Source organism: Peromyscus maniculatus, chromosome 7 (genome assembly GCF_049852395.1).
Source record: "Peromyscus maniculatus bairdii isolate BWxNUB_F1_BW_parent chromosome 7, HU_Pman_BW_mat_3.1, whole genome shotgun sequence".
Taxonomy (NCBI): Eukaryota; Metazoa; Chordata; class Mammalia; order Rodentia; family Cricetidae; genus Peromyscus; species Peromyscus maniculatus.
The window spans coordinates 6320218-6334605 of record NC_134858.1 but is presented as its reverse complement, the minus strand read 5'-3'; the positions used below and the strand labels follow the sequence as shown (position 1 = coordinate 6334605).

At 45.5% G+C, this 14388-nt stretch overlaps 1 protein-coding gene across 3 annotated transcripts in view; it reads left to right on the top strand.

Moving 5' to 3' along the window:
* Positions 1–13132: 13132 nt before the first annotated feature.
* The window catches only part of Arhgap42 (Rho GTPase activating protein 42), a 219443-nt gene continuing 218187 nt past the window's right edge, over positions 13133–14388 (top strand). For 2 of the 3 annotated variants that reach the window (XM_042280384.2, XM_006983781.4), the window contains exon 1: positions 13133–13653. In XM_042280384.2, the coding sequence (XP_042136318.1) occupies positions 13500–13653 (154 nt within the window). In that variant the 5' untranslated portion in view covers positions 13133–13499. The remainder of the gene's footprint in view (positions 13654–14388) is intronic. The other variant, XM_042280385.2, reaches the window with a different exon arrangement.

Below are 14388 nucleotides of genomic sequence, written 5' to 3'. Positions count from 1 at the left end.
CCATTAAAGAAGTGAAATAAAAAAAAATTGTCTGTCTCTCTTATTCTTTAGCCAATAACAATGAGATGACTTTTGTGGAGGCACCCAGAAGACAGTCATCGTTATAGACCTTTCTTAAAATGCGCTTCACAGGATAGCAGCACCATCATCACGCAGGACCCCATGGAATTCTCTTGGGCAACACAGCAGGACTTGCTGAGTAGGGAGGGCCATGAAACAAGCTCTCTAGCAGACCCCTCCGCATACCTCTGCACACTCTAGACTCACACTTGTGCTGATGACTCTCAACATGTTTTATGACTTGTAGAGACAATCCCCAAAGTTAACACTTAAAAAATAAAGCTTCTTGTTTTGATTTATTTTAGCCCAGGCTGACATGGAGCTATGTAGCCAAAAGCGAACTCCTGGCCCTCCTGGCCCCCACCTTGAAAGAGCAGGGATTACAGGCATGCGCCTCTGTACTCAGATGGGAATTCCTGGAGACCTCTCAGTTAGGATTCCTCTCACCAACCCATCAAGGCCTTTCAAGAAACAAAGCTTAACTGCAGCACTGTAGCAAAGTTCTCTGATCTCTTTGGCTATTAACTCTGTATTTGGCTCTGTGTTTCTTATTTAATTAGACTGTTTAGAAATTCGTCTACACAGCATAACCCCAGACAAAAGAGTTAAGACAATCAATAGGGCTGGAGAGATAACAGACAGTGGGTGGCACACCCAGGAGTTTGGATTCTATTATCAGTTGGTGAAGCCTCTGAAGGATTTCAAGCCCTGGAGAGAATTAGACTCGCTTGATGGGAATGTCTTTCTGTATGCTGTGAGAATGTATTCCTCTGATTGGTTGATAAATAAAGCTGTTTGGCCAATGGTGAGGCAGAATGAGGTTAGGTGGGACATTCTAACTAGAGAGAAAGGGAGGAGAAAGAGCAGGGAAACGCTGCCAGCCGCCACCATGAGAAGCAAGATGTGAAAGTACAGGTAAGCCACAAGCCATGTGGCAAAGTATAGATTTATAGGAATGAGTTAATTTAAGACGTAAGATCTAGATAACAAGAAGCCTGCCATGGCCATAGTTTAAAAATAGTATTAGCCTGTGTGTGTTCATTTGGGTCTGAGCAGCTGCAGGACCGTGAGCTCAGGTAGGCACAAAAAACCTTTCAGCTACAATGGCACCCAATGTGGATTTTACTAGGTTAAAGTTAAAGCCTTCCTTTTGTTTAGACAGAAAAGGGGAAGTGATGGGGGAATGTCTTTCTGTACACTGCGAATATGTGTTGCTCTGACTGGTTGATAAATAAAGCCATTTGAGGCAGGCAGGAAATTCAAAAGGAGAGACAGGAGTAAGGCGGGGGTGGGGGGAGGCCAGTGAGTCGATATATAGATTAATAGTTATGGGCTAATTTAAGATGTAAGAGCTAGCTAGCAAAAGGCTTGAGCCATGGTCATGCAGTTATAATTAATATAAGCTTCTGTGTGTTTACTTGGGGACACAAGGAGGAGAGACTTGTCCTGACCACTTGCAGGCCAGGACACAGAAAAGCTCCAACTATACTTGCTTTTCAGAAAGATATGTCCATCTTTAACCACTGCTAAAGAATGGCTGGACATGAGTCACGAGCTTATTTTAATGTCCAGGCACGGAGGGCCAATGCATTGCTGAAGCCAGGGTTAGAAGGGAAGAAAGCTGACCCCAGAGACAGCAAGGTGGCTGGCAAATCATGTTCCTCCCTCAGCCGACCAGGGGCATGGGGAATAAGAGTGCAGTTAGAAGAGCAGGTAGAGGAAGAGGCTGGGGTAGAGAAGGGTCCCTGCTGGGTCCCTGCTGGGTCCCTGGGATGCCACTGTGGAGACACCACTGCTAGGAGCTTCACAGAGAAACAGCTCAGTGTAGTGACTGCAGCTGCCAAAGGAATCTCCAGGAAGCGCCACTTCTGAAGGAGAGGAACAATGTTCAGTTATCATAATTTAATCTGCACACTTAAATGGGTGGTTAGTGTGCAATGCTTGTTTGTTTGCTTTGAGATAGGATCGTAGTATACAGCTCAAGCTGGCCGAAAATGAACAGTCCTACCTCCACCTTCCTACTTCTGGGATTACAGGCATGGACCACCACACCTGGGTAAGGAGAGAGGAGTTTTTGTTGTTGCTTTTCTGTGTGTGTGTGTGTGTGTGTGTGTGTGTGTGTGTGTGTGTGTGTGTGTGTGTTCATATGTGTGTGGTTGCACATGTGGATGACAAGGTTGGTGTCAGTTGTCTTCTTAGACTGCTGTCCATCCTACTCAGTGAGGTAGGGTATCTTGCTGAACCCAGAGCTAGCCATTTGAGACAGTCTAGCTAGGCACTTGCTTTTTGAAATCCCTTCTCAACCCCGACTCACAGGGACTGCAGGCAGCCACACCCTCCTGGCTTTTGTGTGATTTGGGGAACTGGACTCTAGTCCTCGCGCTTGCTTAGCAGGTGCTTTATCTACCAAGTCCCCCGCGCTAACCTAGTACTAGTCTAATGTGAACGCACTTGGTCTTATTTTAGAGAACACGAGTGGACCACAGTTTCCTCCTTACCTGTGACTCCTTAGCTACCTCACAGTTTCTGGAATGGCAGAAAGAAACTATTTCAGGAACCAAACCTCACCAACAATCACGTGGCATGCCATTGCTTTGCAAGGGTGGGCCAGCTAGTTCATTCTTCTTGGTTTGTTTGGTTTGTTTGGTTTGGTTTGGCAGTCGCTCTGTGTAGCCCTGGCTGTCCTGGAACACATCAGGTAGACCAAGCTGACCTCAGACTCACAGAGCTCCTCCTCCCTCTGCTTCCCAAGTTCTGGGATCAAAGGTGTGAGCCACCATGCCCGACTAGTTCCTTCTTCCTAAATTTCTGTGAGTATCCAGGAGCCACGCAGCTGGATACTAGGTTATCCTTGGAAACCCCTCCTCCCCCTTCTCCCTCTCCTCTCTCGTCCTCCCTCTCTCCCTCTGTCTTCTCTTCTCCCTCTTCTTCCCCTCCCTATCAGCTGAGCTCCTTCACTATTTATATCCTTGTTTCTGTTCTCCTCCTTTCTCCATTCCTGACATGAAAGGAAAAGTCAGATGGTGAGTCACCTTAAGTCTTCAGACAGCAGGACCTGTAAGACAAGTTTCCAACACACCTGTGCCTGAGACACTGGTTTCTAACCCTGCCACCAGGAGCCACTGTGCTCATATCTCTCCCAAGAGAAGGGTCTCCTAGGGCAGGAAAGGGACCCATCTGTCACTCATTTACATCTGGCACACCGACTCAAGCACATCACTCCTTCCGGTTTGAAGTTGAACCCAGTGTCTAGGATGAAACGAAGTTTTTTTTTTTTTCTTTTTTCCATTATACTTTTAACAGTATTTGCCTAGCATACATGAAGTGCTGGATTTAATCTCCAACACCACATAAAACCAGGCATTGTGGGGCACGCCTGTATGCTTAGCAATGAAGAGTTAGAGGCAGGAGGATCAAAAGTTCATTATTATTCTCTACTACATAGTGAGATCACGTCCACCCTGGGACACACAAGACTCTGTCTCTAAAGAAAAAATAAAAGCAAACAAACCTGAACGTCCTTCCTGCAGCTGCCGGGCTCTGGTGCACTGAAACCTAGTTTACCCTGGATGAGGGCGAGAGCTGCAGACATAGAAACAGTGAAGGAGCGGTGTCAGTCTCTCGACACCCTGTCAGCTTTTATTTATCCAGCAAAACTAACACTTCCTTTCTGTAATCCACATCTTTCTCTCGGTTAAAGTTTAATAAACTGATGAAGAGAGGAAAAAATTACTAACAAATGTTAAAATATATAAAGTATAAAAATAGTACCTCTGCTCTTTACTGAAAAAAAAATGTTTTGTTTTGTCATTATTACAGCTGACTTTTAAAAGCCTTCTGACTGTATTGTCTGTCCACACTAACAGAATGGAAACCAGTGCACTTGAGGAGGGACACCCCCCCCCCCCATAAAGGAAGTGGCCACTGGGACTCCTATCAGATGCTCTTTCCCATCTGTTTTCTTCCAGTTGGACCTGCTCCAGCAGCAGGGACTGTGGGTCTACTCCTGTTAGGATCAAATCATTCATGGATGTGCAGCGCTCCACTGGGGACTTCTCTTTGCTAGATGTGGAGCTATTTGTTTGAATTAGCTTCTTTAAGCCACAGTGGGGCCTAATATTTTCCTCAAGATGTCCCTCCCTGCCTTTACCAGGGTCCGTGGCTGGTTGCCATACTTAGGGGCTGGAAGCAAATGGTGAGTGCCATCCTCTCTTTCCATGCCCAGTCAAGCTCGAGCAACAAGTGAGGTCCTTTGTGCCAAACAAGGTAGCTCCCCCCCCCCACCCCGCTTCTCTCCAAACATGCTCTAAGACATCTTCCCAACAGCAAAGAGGGACAAACATTCTGGAGAATTTTAGGGCATCCTATCTCCACAACATTATTTAGAACTCCTTAAGGCAATAATTCTCAACCTTCCTAATGTTGCGACCCATTAATACAGTTCCTCATGCTGTGGTGACCTCCAACCATAGAGTTATTTTTGTTGCTACTTCATAACTGTAATTTTGCTGCTGTTATCATAATGTAAATATCTGATATGTGATCCCTGTGGGGTTGCGACCCACATAGTTCAGAACTACTGCTTTAAAGAACAAGAGTTATGAAAATGGGGTTGAGGATGTAGTTCAGTTGGTAGAGGCCTTGCTTAAGATGCACAAGACCTTGGGATCTATTTCTAGAACCATATAAATCAAGTCTAGTGGGACATGTCTGTGACCCCAGCGTTGAAGAGGTAGAGGCAAGAAGTTCAGGTGTTCAAGGTTAACCCTTAGCTATATAGAACTTGAGGCCCAATTTGACTACATGAGACCCCAGATATTAAAGTATGAAAAAGTTTATAGCTCTTTTACAGTTGGGGAGAAGGCTTAGTCTGGAAGATACAATTGTGAACAGCAAGGGATGCTGTCTCAAACAAGATGGATGGTGAAGACTGTCACCTTTATGTCCTATACAACCTGTTCAACACAGGGTTGCAGCTAGGCCTGGGAATAGTCAATGGTATAGTCCTTGCCTAGCTCTTCAAGGCCCTGGGTCTAATGATGTATCATGTGAACTCTAAGAATCATACACTACACACAGAGGTACAAAGACATACCTCTTCTTTGAGTGCAATTAAAGTATCTTTTTAAAACGAGAATTCAAATGACTTTCTTTTGAGACATGGTCTCACTGGCCAGCTTGTAACTCTCTATGTAGACCATAGCTTTCAAATAACTTTAAAATACATATTTGAACCAGAGCTGGAAAGATGACTCAGTGGTTAAGCATGCTTGATACTCTTCCAGATGATCTGTGTTCAGTTCCCAGTATCCATGTCTATGGGCTCAGAACCATCAGTGATTCCAGTTCCAGGGTATCTGATGCCCTCTTCTGGCCTCCAAAGGCACCTTCACACATGTGGCATTCACACACAGAGAGAAATAAAAAATGAATCCATACTTGTGTGTGTGTGTGTGTGTGTGTGTGTGTGTGTGTGTGTGTGTGTGTGTGTATCTGATGGCCTTATCCTCTTTGCCTTTGTCATTAATGATTGACATAGTAAGATGAGACAGACAACACAAGAGCTACTGTATGACTTTTTGTCGGTGAGCAGACGACTTAGCATGAGAGAATAATACTATTTGGAAATCATAATTGATGCCTTCAGTCTTTGCTAATCAGTCACTTGAAGGCTAGCTAGTCTTAATCAATGAAAACCTTGAGTCAGATATCGAGGTAAATGCTGAAAGATCAGAGAAGCAAAGGAGCAGCCACTAGTGACTTCTTACCTCTCCAGAACCTCTGAATGGGCCTGAGATCCTGTCTCCACCCAACTTATATTTCTGTCTCCACCTCCTGATTGTGCTGGGATCAAAGAAGGTATGAGCCACCACCCCCTGGCCTCTATGGTTAACTAATGGCTAGCTCTGCCCTGTGATCTCTAGGCAAGCTTTAGTGGTCAGAACACAGACCAAATATCACACAACAGTTTGCCTCTTTCTCTCCCTCCCTCTGTCCCTCTTTCCCTCTGTCTCCCATTCTTCCTCTCCCATTCTACCTCCCTTCTGTCTTCTCAAAATAGTAGAAGTTGATGAAGATTTCACTTGGGCTCATTCTTCACCCAGTTCTCTGAGAACAGGCCAGCAGAGTATCAACCTTAGGTGATCAGCTACCTGAGCTGTTGGATCGTCACTGTGAAAACAGTCCATGATTTGCAGTCACTTCTGCTTGCTTACTTTGTGGTCTACGCTTGCTGCTGACATGGACCCCAACCCCACACCCCTCCCCCACATTTCCAGCCTCATCCCAGCTCCCTCACCCCATCCCCACCCCTCAAGAAGCAGTGTTGCTCTTCTCCCCAGAGAGCCCCATTTATCACACTGATTTCTTTCAAAGTTATTTTGGGTTCCCACTTCATCTCTCATGTCATTCAGTACTTTTCTTGCCCCTCTCTTGCCTCTGCTTGTTTCTTCCCCAGCCTTGTGTATGCCTCCTATGTCCAGGCTTTCTCTTTTCAGCTCTCATACAGTTAGTTGTATCTCTTTGGTTTTCTAACCATGACTCTTTAGTCTGTTAGAGCTCTTGGAACCTGGAGACTTATACAGTGCGGTCTATAATCTGGCTTACACTGCTGTGGGATAAGGCCCTTGTACACTGGTTTAATAGAATGCTGATTGGCCAGTAGCCAGACAGGAAGTATAGTATAGGCAGGATAAGCAGACAAGGAGAATTCTGGGAAGAGGAAGGCTGAGTCAGGAGTCACCAGCCAGACAAAGAGGAAGCAAGATGTGAAAGCAGAACTGAGAAAAGGTACCAAGCCACGTGGCTAAACATAGACAAGAATTATGGGTTAATTTAAGTGTAAGAGCTAGTCAGTAATAAGTCTGAGCTAATGGCCGAGCAGTTATAATTAATATAAGCCTCTGTGTGTTTACTTGGGGGATGCAAGTGGGAGAGATTTGTCCTGGCTTCAGCCAGCCAGGATACAGGAAAACATCTGACTACATTACCCTGTGGCACACTACTATTTATTATGCCCACACAAAGCCATTTTATCTCAATGCTGGCTGTATTTAGTATTTGATTGTTGATTGTGACAGTGAAGAAGGAGAGATGTATAGATTAGAAACAGACTGTGAGAACATTTTCTATCCACCAAAGATCCTGTAATTAAGTCACATGGTGATGCCATTCATCAACCAATCTGATGAGGAATGGTAGGGACAGAACATTGTGGGGATAAAACAACGATTGCAAAATTTTTTAGTGATTTGTTTTTTATTTGGTACAGTGGTGCAAGCTGCAGAAATATACAAAGTAGGATTTCAGCAGATTATGACAAGTTAAGACCTGGAAGAAGCCAAGGGCCTTCCAGAGGTCAAGCTGAGGCTCAAGGAGTCTTGGTGATATTTGCTTTTGATTGTTAGCCATTTCCTGCTATGAATTTCTTGTATGCTATTGTAGATTTTCTATCCTTTATTGAGCACCATTTCCCCTCTACCAAAGGAATATTTAGAAACCTTCTGCGCTGACAGCTATGCACAGCCAGAACCCTAACTCAAGCCTCCCTGTAATTATCATCATTAGCAGCATCCGACCAGGTTCTTCCCCAGACAGAGGAAAGTACCTTACAAGAGATACCTCTGTACTCTCTAAGAACAGACTTAAGCATCCAGGTTGCCAGTTTGAGAAGGCCTGGTGGATGTGCCAATTAAGCTTAATTTTCTCCTTTCCCAAATCTTACCTCTAGTTCCAGATCTCCCTTTAACTATCACCAGAGGCATCTATCTGTACACAGGTTGCCTAGCAACCAAGCACACTTTCCCCCACCCTGTAGAAAAAAACGGCAGATAGCTTGGACAGATAAAGGTCAAAGGGATAAAAAGGCAGTTTCATTTTCAGAGAAGGTAGATAAAACTTAGAGGTATGAGGAGATAGAGAGGAAGAGAGGAGTGGAGAACTTGAGGACGGAGAACTGAGAGGGAGAAGGAGGATTTTGACCAGAGAGAATGTGTGGATGAGATGGAAGATGAGGGAGAGCCATATGGGGAAGTACTAGCTGGGTAAGAGTGAGATGAGAAGGACCTAGATGAGGCAGAATTAAGACGAGAGAATTAAGATAGAAATTAGAGAGAGAAGTAGCTAAATATAGAGAGAAATCAGGCAAGGAGCTAAGCACGAGAACAAAACTGAAGCTGCGTAGACAGGATTTTATTCCAGAGAAATAAAAGCAAGTGAACTAAAGAGTTCAGTGTGCTGAGACTCTATTTCCCGAAAACAGTCTTTGCCATTGGTAGTTTTCTCTCCTGAGCCCCTGGGAAGTATAATATTAAGGCTGGTCCTTTAATATTATACAAGAGTGCAGTGTGTGTGTGTACTATTTATTTTATTTAAGTGCAGTGTGTGCGTGCATGTGTGTGTGTGTGTGTGTGTGTGTGTGTGTGTGTGTGTGTGTGTGTGTTCATTTGTGCCCACAGAAGCCAGAAGAGAGCATCTCATTCCCTGGAGCAGGAATTACCCAGGGTTATGAGCTCACCTGATGTAAGTGCTGAGGACCAAATTCCAGTCCTTTGGAAGAGCAGCATGTGCTCTTACCTGAGAAGTCACCTCCTCCATTTAAGTAATTTAAGTGATTTAAGTAAACATGATTAACAATACTTGCCACATTAGGGCCTAATCCCAGTATTCTTTTCTTGCTGGTAGAAGAGTCTATTAGAAACTTAATTGATCCAAACTGAATGTGGGGCTGGTGAGATAACCCAGTGGGTACCGGTGTTTACTGAAAAGCTTCAGGACCTGATTTCCATCCCTGGGACCCACATGGTAGAAAGATGTAACTAAGGCTTGCAAATCATCCTCTGACCTCCACACATGCTGTGGCAAATACATAAGTAGATACATAAACATTAATTAAAAACATACATGTTATAAAATACCTTTAAAAAACTGAATGCTGACTCAAATGACTTCAAAATGTGTCCTCTTTGTCTTTGGTGTCAATGACTGACCTAAGTAAAACAAAACAGATACAAAGCGGTCTCATGTGCTTCCTCTCATATGAGGAATCCAGGTTATTAAAGTCATACAGACAGAGGCGGAAAATGGAACAGTCACTGCCGGGCTGTGAGGAGCAGACAACAGGACTCAAGTTTCCGGAGTCTGAGTGGGTGAGGGTGAAAGGTTCTGAAATGAAAGATGGTGTCCATTGCCCACAAACGGGGATGTACTTAGTGGCAGGCGTGGCAAAGTCGGAAAACATTACAAATATCTAAACACAGTAAGCAGTTTTCAGAAAAGAATCATGCTGTGGTGGTTTGAATGAAAATGGCCCCATAGGCTCATAGGGACTGGCATTATTGGGATATGTAGTGTTGTTAGAGGAAGCGTGTAACTAGGGGCGGGTTTTGAGGTCTCAGAAGCTCAAGCCAGACCCATTGTGGCATTCTCTTCCTGCTTTCTTCAGATGCAGATGTAGAACTCTCAGCTCCTTCTCCAGCACCATGTCTGCATGCTGCCATGCTTCCTGCCATGACAATAATGGACTAAATCTCTCAGCCCTAATTAAATGTTTTCCTTTTTAAGAATTGCTATGGTCATGGTGTGTCTTCACAGCAATAAAACCCTAAAACACATGTGTTTGAAAAGTTATTATTATTATTATTATTAATTATTGACAGGGTCTCTCTATGTAGCCTTGACTGTCCCAAAACTCTTTATGCAGACCAGGCTGTCCTTGAACTGGTAAAGATTGCCTGACTCTGCCTCCAGATTGCTAGGATTAAAGGCATTTGCCACCTTGGCACATGTTTTTTGTTTGTTTTGTTTTGTTTTTGTTTTTCATTTGGGCATACTCAAGTTGGAAGTCACAGACATGATGTGAGGATGAAATGGGATTGTGTGAAACTTTACTCTGAGGGCATTCCTTTTAGAAAAGGCAATGCATAGCTGGGATGTCAACAGGGACAATATTCCTGCACTCTCCTTCAAAGAAAGGCTACAGAGTCTGTGGTTGCTCATAGTTTGCTGATTTTTGCCCAAACATCACTGTAAACCTAGAAGATTTGATTCTTGGAGGTGTACCTCTGTTCTCAAGGGCCAAGCAGATGGCTCAATGGTTAAGAGCATACACTGCTCTTGCAAAGGACCTGAGTTTGATTCCCAGATCATAGTGGCCTATGATTCCTGTTCCAGGAGATTCAACACCCTCTTCTGACCTCCAAGGACACCTGTCCACATGTTCCATGCTTATACACAGACACATACATATTCACTTTTACACATAAACACTAAAAATTAGTCTTAAGGAAAGGCCTGCTCCCAATAACTGCAAAATATACCTTCACAGGAACACTTTGGAGGCTTCTCCTCAGGAAAGAACAAGGTTTGGGGGGAGAGTACAACATTGCATCTGCTACTCCCCCCCCCCCCCACCTATTCACTGTGGAAGAGAAACACAAAGGTCCACTCATCACTAATTTATGAAGAAAACAAACAGACATTTCCTGTGCCAATATCCATGCCCCATGCCAGTGCCGGGGGTGTGTTCAGTCAATAATATCTGTGCAGCCAACAAATGCCACGTTCTGTGAAAGTGGAAGTCTCTGGAAAGCCTCCAATGAAATTAAACTTCATAAAAGACTTTACACTTGCAGATTCGGAGAGCTTTCATCTTGAAGCCTACCTCTAGCAAAGTATCAAGTTTAGTTATCATGGTCAAAGAACAATAGTGTGTGAACAATAGTTCAAAACTGTCAGTAAATTCATCTCCGAGTCGAACCATTTCTGGTGTCTCGGGTAGTTGGGTTAATGTGGCATGAGAGAAGGCTAGACTAGCAGGTATAATTAAAGCATGAATCACAGACTGAATCACGAGAACTCTGGAAGCACTACAAGAAAATGTCATTCATAACACACTGTACTTTAGATCCTCTTGGGTGCGGGGTAGGCAGAGAAGCCACAGTTCCACAGCAGTGGGCCAATGGCTCTAGTGGAAACACATTATTCTGAGGCACCTCATGAGGCTCTGGCATATCTAACTGCTTCAGGGTTTTCTCTCACTCACTCCTTCTCAGGATTTTCTTTCCTGAGAATCTCTCAGGGTCAAGCAGGATGCACCATTTCTTTATCTTCCCATATAAATCACTTTACCTGGGTGGCAGTGGTGTAGACAGTCAACATAAAATACACAATTAGCTATCCACATGAGGGAATGATAACCCAGGTCTTAGAATCTATACTACAGCTGCATCTAAGATTTTTGCAGAAAACTGAGCAACAGCCACCAACGTTGAAATTTGTTTATCAAAGCGTATGATGCATAGTTCACAGAACTGGTCTTAAGTTATGGGATGGAAGAAGCAGTTGTTCTGTTTTATGCTGTTTCAGACAGGTCCGTGGTGTTTAGGGGCTTGGAACGGGGACATGTTAGGTCTTACTGGGTTTCTGTCCTTCAGTTTGTCTGACAAATAGATGTGAAATCACAGTACATGAAAGACAGCCCCCTGACAGACAGCATCATTGTCTTCCCGCGTGCTTACAAATGAGGCATACGTGCAACTGACAGACAAGCTCCACACTCGGAAATTAAAATAACTGGGGCTGGCAGGATGGCTCAGCAGACAAAAGCGATTGCAGCCAGGCCTGGGAATCTCAGTTCAATCCCTGGTATCTACATGATGGGATGAGAGGACCAACTGCAGCAAAGTGTCCTCGGACTTCCACAGTGTCACAAGTGTATGCCCGCTCCCTATAAATAAATATAATAAAAATAAAATAAAGTGAATGTAATGATGATCACACTTTTTTTTTTTTTTTCAAATGTGAGCAGAGTAATAATGAAAATGTGAGCCGGGTGTGGTGGTACACACCTTTAATCCCAGCACTCAGTTGGCAGAGGCAGGCAAATCTCTGGGAGTTCAAGGCCAGTCTGGTCTTGAGAGTGAGTTTCAGAACAGCCAGGTCTGGTACATAGAGAAACTCAGTCTTGAAAAAACAAAACAAAACAAAACAAAAAGAAAGAAAGGAAGAAAAGGATATATGGATGTGAGCTTTTAAAAGAATAATTTAAAACATGCCATCAAGCATATTGTTTACATGATTTTGTCTGTTTTAAAGTATACATGCTATTTTTAATGTTATTGAATGCTTGAAAAAAACTGAAGCTAAAAGTTCCTGAAATTTAATTGGGAAAAAAAAATGTAAAGCACTTTGATGGATTTTTTTCCCATGATTTGTACATTTTTTTTTAAAACAGATGGCTCAAATGCACAAAGCAATGGAAATGTAGAAATGAAAAGCAGATCCTTAAGAAAAGTAACAGAGTTCTCAGAAATCCTACCCACGACGCAGGATGGGACAGTGGCCTCTCGTGCTGCCAGGATGTCAAGAGAACTCACACTTACTAGGTGAACCTCTGCTGCAGGGTAACTTCCGCTTTGCAGGAATTCTTTTTACCCCAGGGACAGGGTTTTGTTGTGTAGTCCATATTGACCTTGAACTCTCAGCAATTCTGTTTTCAGCCTCTTGAGTGAGGATATTGGTCACCACTACCACCAGAGAAGGAATTAACGATTCCTTTGAAAGGCTTGGTCAGGTCAACACTTTGAAAATCTCCGGGTTTGTAGGCCTGCCCACCCAGGTATCAATTTGAGACACTAAAACTGGGGTTTTAAAATATGTAAATTAAAAAACTTTCCCACCTTCTTACAGACTGGGGGTGGGGATGGGACACCCAGGACACCTCACTGCTGGTCAGGGCAGCGGGGCTGGGAAGCAGGCCGAACACCCTTTCACCTTGGACATATGGGCAGGATCCTGAAGTGAAACCTGAACGTGTCTGGGAAGTAGTTTATTCCAGCAGGCTTGAGGATACTGACTTTAGCCAGAGTTAACGTGGGCGTCTCTTCCCGTGTGCCTGGGAGGGACGCTGGGGGCTGGAGATGGTTTGGGGCGCACAGGGGCGGGCGGTCACAATGGGCCCCGAGGGGAACAGGTCGCGCTCGGGGCGAGGCTGCTGAGCAGTGCCGGGCGCCGGGAGCGAAGTGCGCACGGCGGGGACCGGGCGGGGACCGGGCGGGGACAGCGAGGGGCGGGGAGCGCGGAGGAGGGTCGGCCGGGCCGCGTGCACTCGGCACAGGGGGCGGGTTTCCCTGCGGGCCCGAGTCGCCGCGGGGCGCCGCCGGCTAAGTGCGCGCCACTGTCCCCACGGCCCGCGAGTGGCGCTGCCAGGAGGCTGTGCTCTGCGGCGCAGCCCGCAGCCTCGCTACCCCCACGCTGCGAGCGAGCGAGCTAGCGAGAGAGCGACGATGCACCCCGGTGACAGCGCCCTGAGCCTCCGCCCGGCCTCGGGGCAGCTGCACTGAGCCTTGCGCGCGGGGCCCGGTCCTCCGCGCTTCCCCGCGCTCCCCCGCGTTCGCAGTGTCCCCCACGCCCGCCGCTGCCGCGGCCGCCGCGCCTGGGCCATGGGGCTGCCCACTCTGGAGTTCAGCGACTCGTACTTGGACAGCCCGGATTTCAGGGAGAGACTTCAGTGTCACGAGATCGAGCTGGAGAGAACCAACAAGTTCATCAAAGAGCTGCTGAAGGATGGCTCTCTGCTCATCGGGGCGCTGAGGAGTGAGTGGCGGGCCCGGGGGTGTGCAGGGCCCCGCGGGGTGCGGGACCCTGGTTAAGAAGCCCAAACCGAGCTTCTTTTGTTTGAATGGATTGGGGACAAAAGCTGAAGGGCTCCCCTGCTGGTGGCCAACCAATTCTGTTACTGGTGGTTCCTATTTACTTCCCTGGCAACACCGGGAAGGGAAAGATCCCCAGACTACCCTCCAGAGCCAGCTCTTGTAGCCGAAAAGATGTGAAGACTTTCACTTTTGTTTGTTGTTGCCAAGGTTTCGGTGCCTGGCTGTGTTTTTGTTTTGTTTGTTTTTTCATTTTGTTGTTGTTTTGTTTTTCTTTTTAAACGTCCTAGAGAGTGCCAGGCATGGTGGTACACGCCCGCCCGTGGTGCCGGCACAGGCAAGGCTGAGGCAGGAGGAATGCTTGGAGTTTGAGGCTAGCCTGAATTAAGAATGAAATGACAGGTCAGCTTGTCTCAAAACAAACAAACAAAAACAACAAACAAACAAAAACTCCGGGGGAAGAGTGGACTCAAGAGCATGGTTTTCAGTGTTAAAAACGAAGCTAGCGAGTTTAGTAATATTTTAGAAAAGTAATTTCATACGACAATGACTCGTCATTGATTTGACTTTTAAAAAATACACGTGTGCAGTTTGGCCATTGACAGGTTGTTTGGACACCGTACAGTACCGGTGGATTTTATTTACAGCCCTCGAGAGTTTTCTGTGAGTACTACATTCT